Source organism: Lathyrus oleraceus, chromosome 6 (assembly GCF_024323335.1).
Source record: "Lathyrus oleraceus cultivar Zhongwan6 chromosome 6, CAAS_Psat_ZW6_1.0, whole genome shotgun sequence".
In the NCBI taxonomy this organism is placed as follows: domain Eukaryota; kingdom Viridiplantae; phylum Streptophyta; class Magnoliopsida; order Fabales; family Fabaceae; genus Lathyrus; species Lathyrus oleraceus.
Window position 1 is genome coordinate 16,821,444 of NC_066584.1, and position 15,159 is coordinate 16,836,602.

The 15,159-nt window shown below is 35.4% G+C and overlaps 1 protein-coding gene across 1 annotated transcript; it reads right to left on the minus strand.

The window, feature by feature from the left end:
- Positions 1 to 1,654: 1,654 nt before the first annotated feature.
- Positions 1,655 to 6,522, minus strand: LOC127098200 (ruBisCO large subunit-binding protein subunit beta, chloroplastic-like). Its single transcript, XM_051036727.1, has 14 exons — positions 6,167 to 6,522; positions 5,955 to 6,080; positions 5,645 to 5,782; positions 5,443 to 5,538; positions 4,606 to 4,848; positions 4,270 to 4,504; positions 3,973 to 4,142; positions 3,568 to 3,645; positions 3,369 to 3,440; positions 3,186 to 3,290; positions 2,923 to 3,015; positions 2,756 to 2,848; positions 2,243 to 2,366; positions 1,655 to 1,883 (listed from the first exon to the last, which is right to left on the minus strand). The coding sequence occupies exons 1-14, from the start codon at positions 6,356 to 6,358 to the stop codon at positions 1,870 to 1,872; spliced, it is 1,779 nt and encodes a 592-aa protein (XP_050892684.1). The 5' UTR covers positions 6,359 to 6,522; the 3' UTR covers positions 1,655 to 1,869.
- Between the last annotated feature and the right edge of the window lie 8,637 nt (positions 6,523 to 15,159).

Sequence of the window (15,159 nt, forward strand, 5' to 3'; positions counted from 1 at the left end):
TTAAGAATATTTGTATATCGAATAGTCCTACATCGACTATATCATGTAATTAGTTATAATGTCTCTATATATAATAAAATCTCTCTGTAGTGTTTTTCAAAACACATGGTTTATTCAAATGTCTCTTAGTCTCTTGTATTTCAACAGAATTAATAGAATAGGTGCAGGAGAAGTGTTAGTAGGGATGACAATGGATAGGATTTGGATAGGGTACTATAATACTCATCCCCATACACGCGATTTAAAAAAATCCTCGTGCCCGAACCCATACCCACTTGGGTGCCAAAGTTAATACTTGTAATCGTGCCCTATGGGTATGTAAGTACTCATACCCGTACCTGTGACTCGCATTCCTATTAAAAATAAATAGAACAATTATAAAATATCATATAATTTTAAATTTTTAAAAATATTAAAAAAAATTCAAACAATTTGTTATTGAAATAAACAAACACTTATATTAAATATGTAATGGCTTAACATTAATATACATTTTATAATTGATAGACATACATTTTATAATAATAATATAAACTAAAATATATAAATTTAAATAAAATTACATAAATATATAGTGTGCGGGTATGGGACGGGTTGGGTAGCAAGGTGTCCGTACTCGCACCCATTTTTTTTTATGGATAATTACTCGAGCCCATATCCGTACCCATGTTTACAGGTTTTTACTCTATCCGTTGTGGGTAAATTTGCAGGTGCCCATTGGGGATGAGTCAAATGTCATTCGTAAGTGTTAGTAAGATTCAAAGAAGCAACATTAATGAGAGTTTGTTTCTTGAACTTTTCCAAATGAAGTTCATATACCAAAAGAAGAACTTCAACCTAATCAACATCCATGATATCAAACTTGCTTACAAGAACATATACTACAGAAGCATAATTTGAAGACAGACTTTCTAAAATCACATCAATATGATTTTTGTTAGGGATAACATCTCCAATTTTGCAAATGCAAAGGAGATAATCTCATATAGATAAATTTGTGAGCATGTTAGAGCAAAGTTGTAGCAGGTTCATTTGTGAAAATATGCCAAGAGTCCATCCTATAGAGCTCCTAAGCATGAGCACAACCATAACACATGTGCGCATTTCACTTAATACAGTTGAATGAAACCAAGATAGGAGCATTTAATCAGGCATATGACATGCCACATAATCAAGATTACTCCTTGTTGTGTGACAAACATCATCAATGAGAAATTTAAGAGGAGCACAAAGACAAACAATGCACTCGTGAGATCATGAGCATTAACATACGGCCCGATCTATTAATGCCATAGATGGAAGTTTTCTTCAATAAGTTTTAAAATTTTCAGAGAAAAGTGACAGAGAAGAGGAGCAAGCTTCAGCTGAAGCTTGCGAATGCAGTGGATGGCGGGTGAGGAAATAAATATAACTAATGGACACTAAAGTCTAAGAGGTTGCCAGTTCAGAATCAACTTCGGGACAAAAGAAAAGCCAAATAACAGAAGGATTCCAAGTGGTTTGATTTGGCAACATCAGATCCCTCACCATTGAATAGAGAACTCAAGTAAGGGATCACCAAGACATTGCAAAACAGTCTCGTCACAATCAAAGGCATGTTCCAGGAACGTTACAAAACAAACAGTTCAAATAAAAGTGAAATCTCAAGGGGGAGTGATACGCAAAACCTTTTTCAATTATTAACTTCAGAAAAACAAAAATGTCACTCTGGCTGGTTCACTACACTACAGGCGTCTGTATTACATTTTTGTTGGATTGTTTCCACTTGTAGATTTCATATTACATTGGAGGAAAATCAGGGAAACAATGTTGGTCACACTTCAATTTAGTGCCAGTAAACAAGGTTTGTCACACTTCAATTTAGTGCCTCTACATACCATATCCTGGGAGAAGAGAAAGTCAGAGTCAGCCAACAATATTTTACACAAATGTATGTGAGATTCCCTATATTTGAAATCATATTTTGCACCTTTTAATTCAAGATTCTTAGTTGACAGAAGAGTCACACAGAAAAATGGGAATAAATTATGATATTGTATGGTTGAGAACAAAAAGACTTGGTTTACATGATATTTCACAAGAACAAAAATTATAAAATATTTTCAATTTTCAGGATTAATTAAAATATCACTATCTCTTTTTATAGAGATATAGTAAATTCATTTTCATAATTGACATGCAATAGAAACATCAAAATACTGCAGCCTCAAAAATGGTTTGAACAGATGTTCAAACTACATACCTGAATTGTCCATGGGGGTGCCAGCAGCTACAGACTCGGGTTCCTTTATCTCAACAACAACACAGTCTGACATCAAGAAGGTTTTGGCAACAGAGGCCGCATGTTCCAGGCAACATCTGACAACCTGTGCAAGAGTAGGATGCTTTAGTTTATCAAAGTTTCATCTCAAACATTAATAGCATATTGTCATTATCATTGTTATGGAGCATTTACACACATGGAAGTCAGACAGAAACATGCACAAAATACACTCCAATTTCCCAAGACAATAAACTAAGGATCATAAAACAATCCAGGTATTGTGCCTAATACACCTTCCAGTTTGCAACAGTATGCATGATTTAAGGATTGTGCTTGGTACTCCAAGCTAAGTTAGCAACAGTATGAATGATTTAAGAACTGTATTTGGTGCTCTCCAAGCTAAGGTGAATTTATTAGACTGGCTACTAGAGATAGCTGTAAATCCACATGCAGTTGAAGTAAAAACAATGCAGTGGTCAATCAATAAATCACCTTTGTTGGGTCAATGATCCCTGCAGACATTAAATCTTCATATTTACCCGTGGCAGCATTATATCCAAATCTTGCATTGTCATTTGACAGAACCTATCCAATACATAAGCTACATCAGCACAAGCACAATGTGACTAACAAGATCCAAATTTAGCCGATTTATATACCTTCTCACTAACAACACTGCCATTTACACCAGCATTTTTAGCTATTAATTTCAAAGGGTAACTAAGAGCTCTTTTAACAATGTCGGCTCCAACCTGCACCATATTGTAGTGGTAAGGCCACAATCAGAGTCAGAAGATTAAATAATAAATAACGATATCACTGAATAAGGTAAAACCAAGTCAGGAAATTTTTCCATAAACAAAAAATTTGAGTTTCTTTCAGTATCAAACTTGAGTTCTTGAAATATCTAATAATGACTCACTTTTTCTTCATCATTTGCAAGGGTAGCCTTGATTGCATCCACCTTGGATGAAAGTCTGAGCAAAGTGCACCCACCACCAACTACAATACCCTCTTCAACAGCTGCCTGAAAGTCGAGAAAAAACTAGCTTTTAGTACAGGAAAAATAATTACTTAATGAACATCTTGGGAAAGATAAAGTCACCTTTGTAGCATTAAGAGCGTCTTCAACTCTCAATTTCTTTTCCTTGAGTTCTGTCTCAGTTTGTGCACCAACCTACACTCATTACAAAACTTGCACTATTTAACTCATAACAAAACTTCCACTATTTTATGACTTGCAGAGATGTTAAAAGCCGGCATATTATAAAATTTCAGTTGGGAGACTTGGGTAGGAACAATACCTGTATAACAGCCACGCCACCAGACAGTTTTGCAATCCTTTCACTTAGCTTCTCCTTTTCATAATCTTGTTCTGCAGCCTGTATAATATGTAAACATTTTGTTAGACCCTGGGTAACGATGTGAATCTCCCGTACTCTACTATATGTACCGACTCTACAGTGTTTCTCCTTATATATGATGACTACTATGCATGTGTACATACATATACACATTTGGTTAACTATATAACTATCTACCTAGTGTATTGTAAATTAATATCAATCAGCTTAAACTCCAAAATATTTCTCATTTGTTGAGTGTATCATTAGTTACTCTTTGTAAACAAAGTCTCCAAAAAGCCTTGCACAAACAGTGCAAACAATTTTTTAGGGGGTCGAGAGGTGAGGCAGAAGAGAGAGGGAAACCTCAATTTGGTTCTTAATTTGTGAAACTCTCTTGGTAACGGCTTCCTGGGTACTTCCATCACCAACAATTGTGGTTGTATCTTTGGTTAGAACCACCTTGGCAGCAGTGCCCAGAACCTCATTCCCAGCTTTGTCTAAGGTAAGGCCAACCTCCTCTCTGATAACAGTACCTGTAAGTGAATGGGAAAGATACATATTGTTACCAACAGCTGGACCAAAACATAATAACACAAGGAGAAACTACACACTTCCAAATTTAAGAGAATAATCAGATATTAAATATTTAAATCTATAAACCTCCGGTCAAAATGGCAATATCATCAAGGTACTGGCTCTTGCGTTCTCCAAATCCAGGAGCCTTAAGTGCTGCAATCTTCAGTGACCCTCTAAGTTTATTCACAACAAGAGTTGCTAAAGCTTCTTGTTCAATATCCTCCGCAATGATCAAAATAGGGAATCCATTTCTAATTGCATCCTCGAGTATGTTAATAAGATCCCTTGCATTGGTTATCTTTTTGTCAACCAACAGCAACTGCACAATATACATTACATACCATATAAAATTTAAAGTAAATACATAAGATGATGCCACACATAATAGCAAGTTGCAGAAAAATAAAACAAATGTCGCACCTTGCAGTTTTCAAATTCAACAGTCATTTTTTCACTGTCAGTAACAAAGTAGGGGGAAATATATCCTCTATCGAATTGCATCCCCTCAACAACATATAGACTGTTTTCAGCACTCTTTCCCTCCTCAAGTGTCACAACACCCTTTCTACCAACCTTGCTCAATGCTTCAGCTATCATATTTCCTACTTCATGATTGTTCCCAGCACTGACTGCTGCCACATCAGCCAATTCACTATCTTCAACCTGCAATTCACATGACCACAACTCTCAATAAAAAATATTATTGAAATAATCTATGAAGCACTGGCACCTAACAGTCTGACACAATATCATGTTGACACAAATTTAATAAAATATTAACATCATTTATAAAAGATCCAAATAGAGAATCAAAATATATGTGAGCATCTAAGTTGAGAAAATTTTCTTCTTTATAAAAACTATATAACATGATATGAATCTTTCATCCACTACCAAAAAGCTAAAAGTGATGTAATCAAATTTAATTTCTATAATCCCCTCAGTGATCATTGCTTCAACACATTTTAAACTTGTAGATATGCGTGAGATGTGTACAAAAAATGTTAACGTGTGATGAAGCAAAGAAAAAAATCTTTTTGGATATTTGTTTAAGTAGTCTAACACATATTATACAGGCATAGGTGGTTTTGGACACAAAGACAAGGCTAGTTCTAAAGGTGTAAGTGTTTCATAGGAAATAAATGTTAAGCAATAAACAAATCAAAATACACATAAATTAGAAGCTTGACGTACTCTGTGAAATAAACATGATTAAGGACACAGAAACACAAAAGAACAAGAAGAAAAATGCTTCACCTCTTTTGACATCAGTTTAAGTTCAGCTACAAGAGCTTTTGCTGTCTTCTCAATTCCACGTGTGATAAGCACAGGGTTTGCACCAGCTGCAACAACCTATCAAATTTAACTCAAAATGAGTTCCAAATTCTGCAACAATAAACAAACAAAACCAACAAGTCACTGTTTTACTTATTCAGTCCACAGCTCATAACAATCCTACCTTGACACCTTCTGCAATAAGACCCTGAGCCAAAACAACAGAAGTAGTGGTTCCATCACCAGCCAAGTCATTCGTCTTGGCAGCGGCCTGTCTCACCAATTTAGCACCAATATTCTCAACCGGATCCTCCAACTCAACCTTTTCAAGTCAAACATAAACAAAAACATCAAAACAAACACCCAAGATAAATAATTCACCAAAAACCATAATTCAAGTAAAATCTTAGACGCTAACCTCATACATATTAGTCTAGTTCCAATATATAAAACAATATCACAAAACTGAAAAGCAGGTTCAAGCATACACACACCTCTTTAGCAACAGTGACCCCGTCGTTAACAATTTTCGGCGAACCATACTTGCTCTCAAGAACAACATTCCTTCCTTTAGGGCCAAGAGTAACACCAACCAAATCCGCAAGCTTGTTCACACCATTCTGCAAAACACAAACAAAAAATGAAAACATTAAAATACAATTTAAAAAAAAAGTATCAAAAATTTTCCTTTTTGTGAGTAACTAACCTGGAGCTTCCTGATAGCTGAGCCATCTTTGTTGAAATGCAATTCCTTGGCCATGGCGGAGACCTTAAGGTTCCGGTTCTTCCGGGTGAGAGCGACGGTGTTTGAAGTTTTTCTGCGGGCGGCATTAGAGGGGAATGAAGAAATAGAAGCGGATGAAGAGAGGTTGCAGGAAGAGAGATTGCAGGATGCCATGGCTTGAGGAAATGGAATTGAATTTGGGAGAAAATGGAGGCTAGGGTTTAAGGAGGGTTGAGAGGATTGGGTTGGATAAGTTTTAGTTTGTAGTGAGAATGGAGGATGAAACTAAATTAAGGGTTGAGATGTTGGTGATGGTTACAATGTACAATCACTTATAGCCTTTGATTTAATAACTAGACTATTCAAAGGTTGTGATGCATTCTTCTTTGCCAAATCAAATCTTATCTCTCTTAAAAAAAACACTACAAATTATTCCATGAGTTATCTAACTTAACTTCAAAGTATAAGATTTTTCTAAATGTACATTCGTGTTAAAAAAATGTTTTATAAAAAGATATTTTAATATATAAAATAAAATGTAAAAGTAAATTTATTAATTATTAAAAAAATATAAATAAATAAACAGGTGGGTAAGTCCGCGTCAGTCAACCCACTATCTTAGTCTATTAGATTTTTAAGTCAAATTTTATTTGACGGGCTTGCCCGTCTTTTTTAGCGGGCTTAAGACGAGGAGGACGGTCCGTTATTGGAAAATTTTACCTTATACCCCTACAATTAACCCCATACCCCTACAAAAATTTAAAAATTCTCATTTTACCCTTAATTGGTTTTAACCAATTTACCATTTCATTTTTACCATTCAGTTGAAAATTGTAAAAATTACACTTTCACACCCCTCGCACCGGAACTCTTGCAAAAAGACTTCTGGTATGTATTTTTCCAAACCGGAAGACTTTAGGAATGACTTCCGGAACACACAAAAAAGCAAACCGGAACACTTAAGGAAAGAGTTCCGGTTTATATAAAAAAAAATCAAAACCGGAACACTTATTAAAACCGGAACTCTTGGGGGAAGTGTTCCGGTATGTATTATGTGTGTTCCGGAAGTCTTTCTTTAAGTCTTCCGGTACGTTTTTTTTTTTAATTTTAATTTTTTTTAATTTTAATTTTAATTTTTTTTTTTTTTGCAGAAATGGAAAATCTTCCCAAAATATGTGTAGATACTACTGATGCGTTTATGACGACGGAAAGATTTGTTACACGAGAAGAGGTTATCAAATGGATTAAAGAGGTTGGAATCGACAATAAAGTAACTGTTATTATCAGTCGTTCAGATACTGAAACGGGGAAGAGAGGGAGAAGTAACAAAATAATATTTGATTGTGATAAAGGTGGGAAACACAAGATTAGTGATAGTGGTACCCAAAGTGCGTCCAAGAAATGTGGATGTCCATTTAAAATCAGGTCGACTCCGGCGAAAGATGGATCTGGTTGGAAGATTGATGTAAAATGTGGGTTACATAATCATGGTTTACCTGATAGATTAGAAGGTCATTCGTTTATTGGTAGGTTGACCATAAATGAGAAGCAACATGTCGCTGATTTGGCAAAGAGACATGTAGCACCTAGAAACATTTTGCTTTCCTTACAAGACAAGTTTCCTGAGAATGTCACTCGGATTACGCAAGTATACAAGCATAAGAGTGTGATAGAAAAAGAGACAAGAGGTCCAAGGAGTGAGATACAACATTTGTTTAAGCTTATTGAGGATGCAGGATATGTGTATTGGAGTAGAAAACAGGATGACTCGGAAGTGGTGAGAGAGATATTTTGGGCACATCCTGATTCAGTTAAGTTGTTGAATATATTTCCGATTGTGTTAGTTATGGATAACACCTACAAGACAAACAAATATAGACAACCTTTGTTTGAAATTGTTGGCATGACATCGACTGAGTTGACTTTTGCTGTTGGATTTGCGTATATGGAGTCTGAGCAAACAGAGAATTTTTGCTGGGTATTGGAGAAATTAAAAGAGTTGTTTGTGAAGAAAGACATGTGTCCACAAGTGATTTTGACAGATAGAGATCTTGCTTTGATGAAAGCAATTGAAGTTGTGTTTCCTAACTCGATTAATTTGCTATGTAGATTTCACATTAACAAAAACGTTTGTGCCAAATGCAAACAACATGTGGTGAATGACCTGCAAAAGACGATAGACACATTATGGATGGAAGTTGTCTGGGCTAGTGATGAGGTTGAGTATGGTCAGCGGTTGCATCAACTTGAGCAAGCATGTGTTGATTATAGTGGATTTATTAATTATGTGTGATAACATGAAATAGTATCACATTCTAGAACTCAATTTAATTGAATTATATTATTATTTACTTTAATTTATTTCATTTTATCAGATATTACGCGGTATTTTCTTTCTATTTATCTCGGGTAGTTTATTTGAAGCACAAGTAAAAAAGGAAGAAAAGGAGGTGCGAAAAGGAATGAAAAGAAGCAAATATCAAAAGCCAAAGCTCAGCCCAAAAGGCACAGGCGCTGTGCCTGTGACGAGCGTCACGCCTTGCACACTCCTGTGACGAGCGTCACACATGGTGTGACGGACGTCACACCATTCCCCTATATTTTTGCCTTCAGAGACGTTGAGTCCTATTTGCACGCCTAACCATTCGCTACGTGAAGACCTTTGACGCGGACTACTTTTGGAAACCGTTACAGAAAGTATCAGTATAAATAGAGCTTTTTGGAAAGCTCTCGGTTCCACGCTTTTTTCCAGATTGCTTTGCCGTTCGCATTTTTCTTTTTCCAGCAGCTCAAGCATATTTTTACAATACTACTTTTACAATTTTTATATTGTTTCTTTTGCAATTCTATTTTCTTTTCTAGCATTTAATTAATTTTTCGCACAATAGTTTCTACACCGGAAACTATTGTGTACCTTTTACCGGATCTAACCTTACGTTAGAATCTAGTTTTTTTATTCCTTCGCTTTTATTTTTCTGCCTGATTGAAGAATTCAAGAACAGATCCAACCGACCTGTGGTGGAGTGTTCAAGACTGCTATTTAATTTCTCAGGTTCTTTAATTATTGTTTGAATTTATATATGTTTTGTTTTATTGTTTATTTATATTATTTGCTTGAGATGAATCTGTTTATGCATGATATTTATTTAAGTCTGTTTAGTATGTCTGGCTAAATTATTTAGGTATCGGTATGTAAAGTAAGCGGAATGAAGGAATCAAAACTAAGTTGATTTAATTAAGTTTAAAATTAAAATCACTCTTTTTACGGTCTCAATTTACAGGTTTAATAACAAGGTTTTTGTACGAAAGTAAAAGACATAAAGAAGTTAAAAGCAATAGAGCGAGAGTTTGAGTTTTTGACTGGACTGTGTAAATTGGACATTAATTCTAGATCAGGGCGAGAGCAATTTTTAGAGTTAATTAAATTCTAACCTTTTTCAAAAAGTATTTTTAAAGATTGAATGTGAGGACGAGAGTTAAGCATTTGAATTTAATTATATAACCTAAGTCAACAGAGCGAGAGTTTGAGATAAGGGTGTTTAAACGATTAGTGTTTTCTTAAAAAGAGTTTCTACTGATTCTATTGTTTTCAAAAAGTGGTTTTTGACTTAACTATAAGTGACAGCTACGTTAATATAAAATCATAGTTTATTCAACAGAGCGAGAGTTTGAGATAAAACTTTTAATCAATAGCGTCAACTGAAAAGATTTATTTTAAAACCAAGAAACCAACGAAGAATTGATTCCCTAATTACGACGAATTACATACCGATATCTGCTTATTAGATATTTATTTTAGACCTTATTTTAGTTTTAGCTTTTCCCCCAAACAATCAAAGTATTACCTGCCTTAGCTTTACGAAGTAACCTTAGATAACGGTATATCGATTCATAAGTCCCTGTGGGATCGATATCTTTTAAAACTACGCGATAGAACTGTGCACTTGCAGTTTGTAACCCAAATTCGACTCATAAAGTCGCGATCAATGTGAAAGACACATGGTTGACTCCACATAGGCATAGATTTGTTGGAGCATGGATTAATCGAGTCCTACATTTGGGTAACACAACGACTAATCGGTACGTCTTATAATTTTGTATGTGTTATTTTTATATCTGATATTATTTTTATGTTTTTTTTATGTGTTATTTTCAATATCTAATGGTATTTTTTATATCTGATATTTTTAGGGTTGAATCTGCTCATTGGAAGTTAAAGCAGATGTTAGGAAACAGTATAGGTGACATGGTCAAATGTTGGGAAGCCATGAATAACAACTTGAGGTTACAACTGGGAAACATTAGAGCTTCATTTCAAAAGAGTTTTTACGAAGTTGAGCACGCGCACGTAAGTCCCTTTTATGGTTATTTGCGTGGTTCCGTATCTCGAGTTGTTTTGAGACGTATTGCTGAAGAGTTATTGAGAGTTAATTATGTTGGAACTAACAGGCAAATATGTGGTTGTACTCTTAGAACATCTTATGGGTTACCTTGTGCTTGTGAGTTAGGAAGATACAGAGTAGGTGGTATACCGATACCCATTGATGTTGTTCATGTTCATTGGAGGAAACTAACTATGGAAGTTGAGTTAGAGATAGGTGAAGATGATGGATCAGAGGTGGATATGACGGCTGCAATGGATGAGTTGTGGAGACGATTTAGGTCATTAGATGTTATTGGGAAAAGGGCATTAAGGAGTAGGGTATGTGAACTAGCATACCCAACAATGACAACATTGTGTCCACCACCTAAGAAAATAAAAACCAAAGGAGGAGTGAAGAAGAAAGGGAAAAAACCAGCAGATTATGATGTTTATAGGGACCCTTCGTATCATGAGTATGTTGATAAGGCATCTCAATCTTCACAAAGGCAATCTCAACCATCACAGACTTCGAAGAAGATCAAATTATCAAAGAAGCAACCACAATTCATTGTTCAATTTCCTAATCATATTAGGTCATACATTGAAGATGTAGTTAATGTTGAATCAGATGGTAATTGTGGATTTAGAGTCATTGCATCATTGCATGGATATGGTGAGGATGGTTGGCCAATGGTTCACAGAGAGTTGGGGTTGGAAATAATAGACAAGGATAGGTCAACTTTGTATGACAAGTTATTTTCTAATTGGTTGTCAGCTGTGAGAGAATCTTTGATGATAGAATCGTTTGGTTCACAGCCACCTGAAAAATGGATGAGTCTACCAGATATAGGTTACTTGATAGCGAATCGTTATAATGTTGTACTTGTCTGTTTAGGCAATCCGTGCATCACTTTCTTTCCGATGACAAGTTCACATTCACCAAATGTCTCTATTTATTGCATTGGTTTTGTTAACCAGAATCATTGGGTTCAGGTACGTATTTATATGTCTAAATATTTTAATTATTTCAGTTAATATTTTATGTTATATGACTTAATCTTTTAATTATTTTACTTTATCAGGTTAACATGAAAGAGGGGTTTCCATTGCCACCGGTCACATTAGATTGGAAGAAATTTCGTTCTCATATAGCAACTACTTGGATGCTAGGATTTGCAGGACGTATGCAACATTGGCAATTACTTACACCTGTAGTAGCATGATTATGTAATCAAAACATGAAATCTATATTATTATGTCTATTATATTCAAAGCTTAATACATATAATCAATGTGAACGAGAAATATGCAAAGCTTCAAATAAATCAGAAAACTGTGGATCTTCCTCTTCAGCATTAACCTGTCTCAGATAGCGACGAATCAATGTAGATACACGAGCCCAATCAGGATCAGATGGCCCGACGTCATATACAGGAACGGGTACCTCTCTAGGAGCGTCACGATGGGGAGGGACCAACCGTGGATGGGAAACACGATAATACCACTCCAGATAACCGTCTTCTACCTCAGATGGAGTGGTGGCCACGGTAGATGAACCGATCACATCGACAACACTCTGATGGTAACTGATCCAATCAACATCAATATTCGTCGCCATCATACAATCCAGAGGTGGGGATGGAACATACTGCCTATACCCGAACTGACATAAACATCTATCAGGCAAGTATGGAACAACTGTTTCACCCCACTTCAAACAGCCCCTGTAAAGACATATCTCATCAAATACACGCCATGCTCTATGATCCTCAAATGGTCGCCAGATGACGTCGGTAGGTGTCAGCTCGTCCAAAATAGGTCGTAAATCATCGACCTTCAGGACTCCCTGTCTATACGACCATCTCATCGCTCGGGGAAGACCACAGTTTCCAGCAGGATTCCAATTCTCCCCTCTTTTTCCAACAGTTGGAAAATACTCGTGAATCCAACATTGTTACAAAATAAAAACATAATAAATAAAACAAATTAAGTTACAATATTTTATAAAATGAATCCAACACTTAATTAACAAAATTAAATTATATACTTGTAGGAGAGTAGGATATCCACCGAGCTGTTTGCAATTGTACATGGACACATCTCCAAGATATCGGTAGAGGATAACTAGTGCAGTTGCTCCCCAACTATATCCTGAACATTCATCCAAGTCCCTAAACAGAAGGAGGTATCGTGCCTCTACAAGTGTAAAGGTCTTATCAACAAATATGGTGGAACCCACCAACATCAATAGATATGCTCTAGTCACATATGCCCAACTGGAAACAGCCCTATGATGTACAAATATATCATATAACCACTCCAACTTGTAATACGACCCCCTGCAGCTCCGAACATGTGACTGTGCCTGACCCTGTGACACTCCTAGGTAGTCAACAGCAAGTTCAACAGCTAGCTCTTCAGTCACATCCTGAGGACTCCAAAAGATACCCCTAATGGGCAAGTGAAGTAGACATGCGACATCATCTAAAGTAATGCTCATTTCACCAAACGGCATGTGAAATAAAGATGTCTCTAGATGCCATCTTTCCACAAATACAGAGACAAGATTTGTGTCTATCTTGTTCAGACTGGTTCTCTGCAGTGAAGCTAAACCGGATATAGATACCCAACTCTCCATCTGTGGTGGAAGAGCCAATGGAACCCTAGAAGTCAACTTCAGTCCATGTCCGACAACCTTCAACTCTTTCTTTGGTCCTCTTTTCTAAAAACAATTAAAACACATATTAGAAAACAAATTATAAAATATTCAACTATTATTCATTTTCAAATATAGTCTGTTTACTTACCTCACCGAACCATTTATGTCGAGCAACATGATGCTCGTACTTCACCAAAAGAGACGTATCGTACGGCCCTCCTGGATATCCAGTCGGCTCAGCTGCAGCTGCAGATGAAGATGCACTCCGGTCTAACGTGCGGACTGGAATCCGGCCATCTGCACCTCTTCTTCGAACCACTGCAAAAATAATGTTAAAAAAATAATTAAAAAAAAAATTACGTACCGGAACACTTCAAAGAAGAGTTCCGGTAAGTAGAAAACACAAAAAGCCTTCCGGAACACTTTCTTAAAGAGTTTCGGTATACATCATCCAAACCGGAAGTCTTTAAGAAAGTGTTCCGGTATACAAGTATACAAACCGGAAGACTTTCTAAAAGACTTCCGGTTCAGTGTCCCTTAAAGACAACAAACCGGAACTCTTTAGAGAAGTGTTCCGGTATACAATTATCCAAACCAGAAGACTTACTCTTAAGTGTTCCGGTATACAATGAAAAAACGTCAAATATTTTTCTTCTCCGGAAGTCTTCAACGAAAATGGTAAAAAAAAATTGAAAGGGAAAATATACCCTATTTATATGAGGGTATTTTGGTCAAAAAAATTTAAATGTAGGGGTATGGGTACAATTGTAGGGGTATAGGGTAAAATTTTCCCGTTATTGTCACCCTTAACCTTATGCATCTCAAACATAATGCTTTAGTATCATAATACTATAAAAAAAAATCTCATAATTTTGTCTTATGATTTTTTTTCAATCAATTCTGAAAAATGGTGATAAAAGCATGTGCACTAACATCTTACATGGTTAAATTTTATTCTTTGGTATCAAACATTGTGAAATTTTAATCATAATGCAAATTTTAACCAAACTATGTCTCGACTAACTGAACAATCCAATTCAAATTAAATATTTTAGTTCATTTTTTTATGTTCGAGTCAAAATTGAAACAAACCATTATTCTTTTATTTTTTATTTCACACTTTATCCTAAAAAACATGTTGTATTAATATATTTTTTAAATTATTAGATATTATTTTTTCATTGTAGCTATTGTTCTTGTTTTATAGCATAACAATTATACAATAAAAAAGTTGATTTTTTAAATAATTTTTTTATATAACTTTTAAAAAATCAATTGTTTTCTTAAGACAGGTAAGTATAGATACAGAAGAAACAAATAGTAGAAACGAGGTTTAAATATATAAAAGAAGTTATTAAGTTGACATAAGTAGTGCACAAAAAAATCCACATAAACAAACAAGTAAGAGAAAGATACAAAAATCAAAGATATAAGAATTAGAAACTTCGAGAAATCATAAACACCATTGATAGAACCGGGTTAGGTCCCATGAAAAATAGTCACCATCAATAAAGTAACATCCTCCATGAGCGCCTTATGACCACACCCCTAAGAAAATCAGATTGCACTCTTGAATCATTATTGACTTAGGTAAAAAATAGAATTCGCAAGTCAGTCCAAAAAACAACATGAATAAGCCGACGACCTACAAAGATACAATTTCCAAGAAAGATATATGTTTTTTATCTTTCATGTCCTTCTAATCAACCAACAAACCTGTAAAAATGAAGTCATTGCAGGATTTCTATATATTCCACACTATCAAACGCCCAATCATTATAAGTCCACCACTAATCTTAACCAAACCCGCTAAGAAAAATAATTCTCAATAAGCAAGATAATATCTCCTGACAAGACAATTATCCTCCCTAGCCACCAAAAAATCGTATACCATAGTTTTTTTCAACATACTACAAGTGACAAACAAGGGAGAGAGTAACTCAATGGACCCAA

Coding starts and splice junctions, on each gene's coding strand:
- LOC127098200 (XM_051036727.1), bottom strand. CDS start 6,358: ATGGCATCCTGCAATCTCTCTTCCTGCAACCTCTCTTCATCCGCTTCT. Junction 6,081..6,166: donor CAGCTATCAGGAAGCTCCAG/GTTAGTTACTCA, acceptor TGTGTTTTGCAG/AATGGTGTGAACAAGCTTGC. Junction 4,505..4,605: donor TTGAATTTGAAAACTGCAAG/GTGCGACATTTG, acceptor TATATTGTGCAG/TTGCTGTTGGTTGACAAAAA.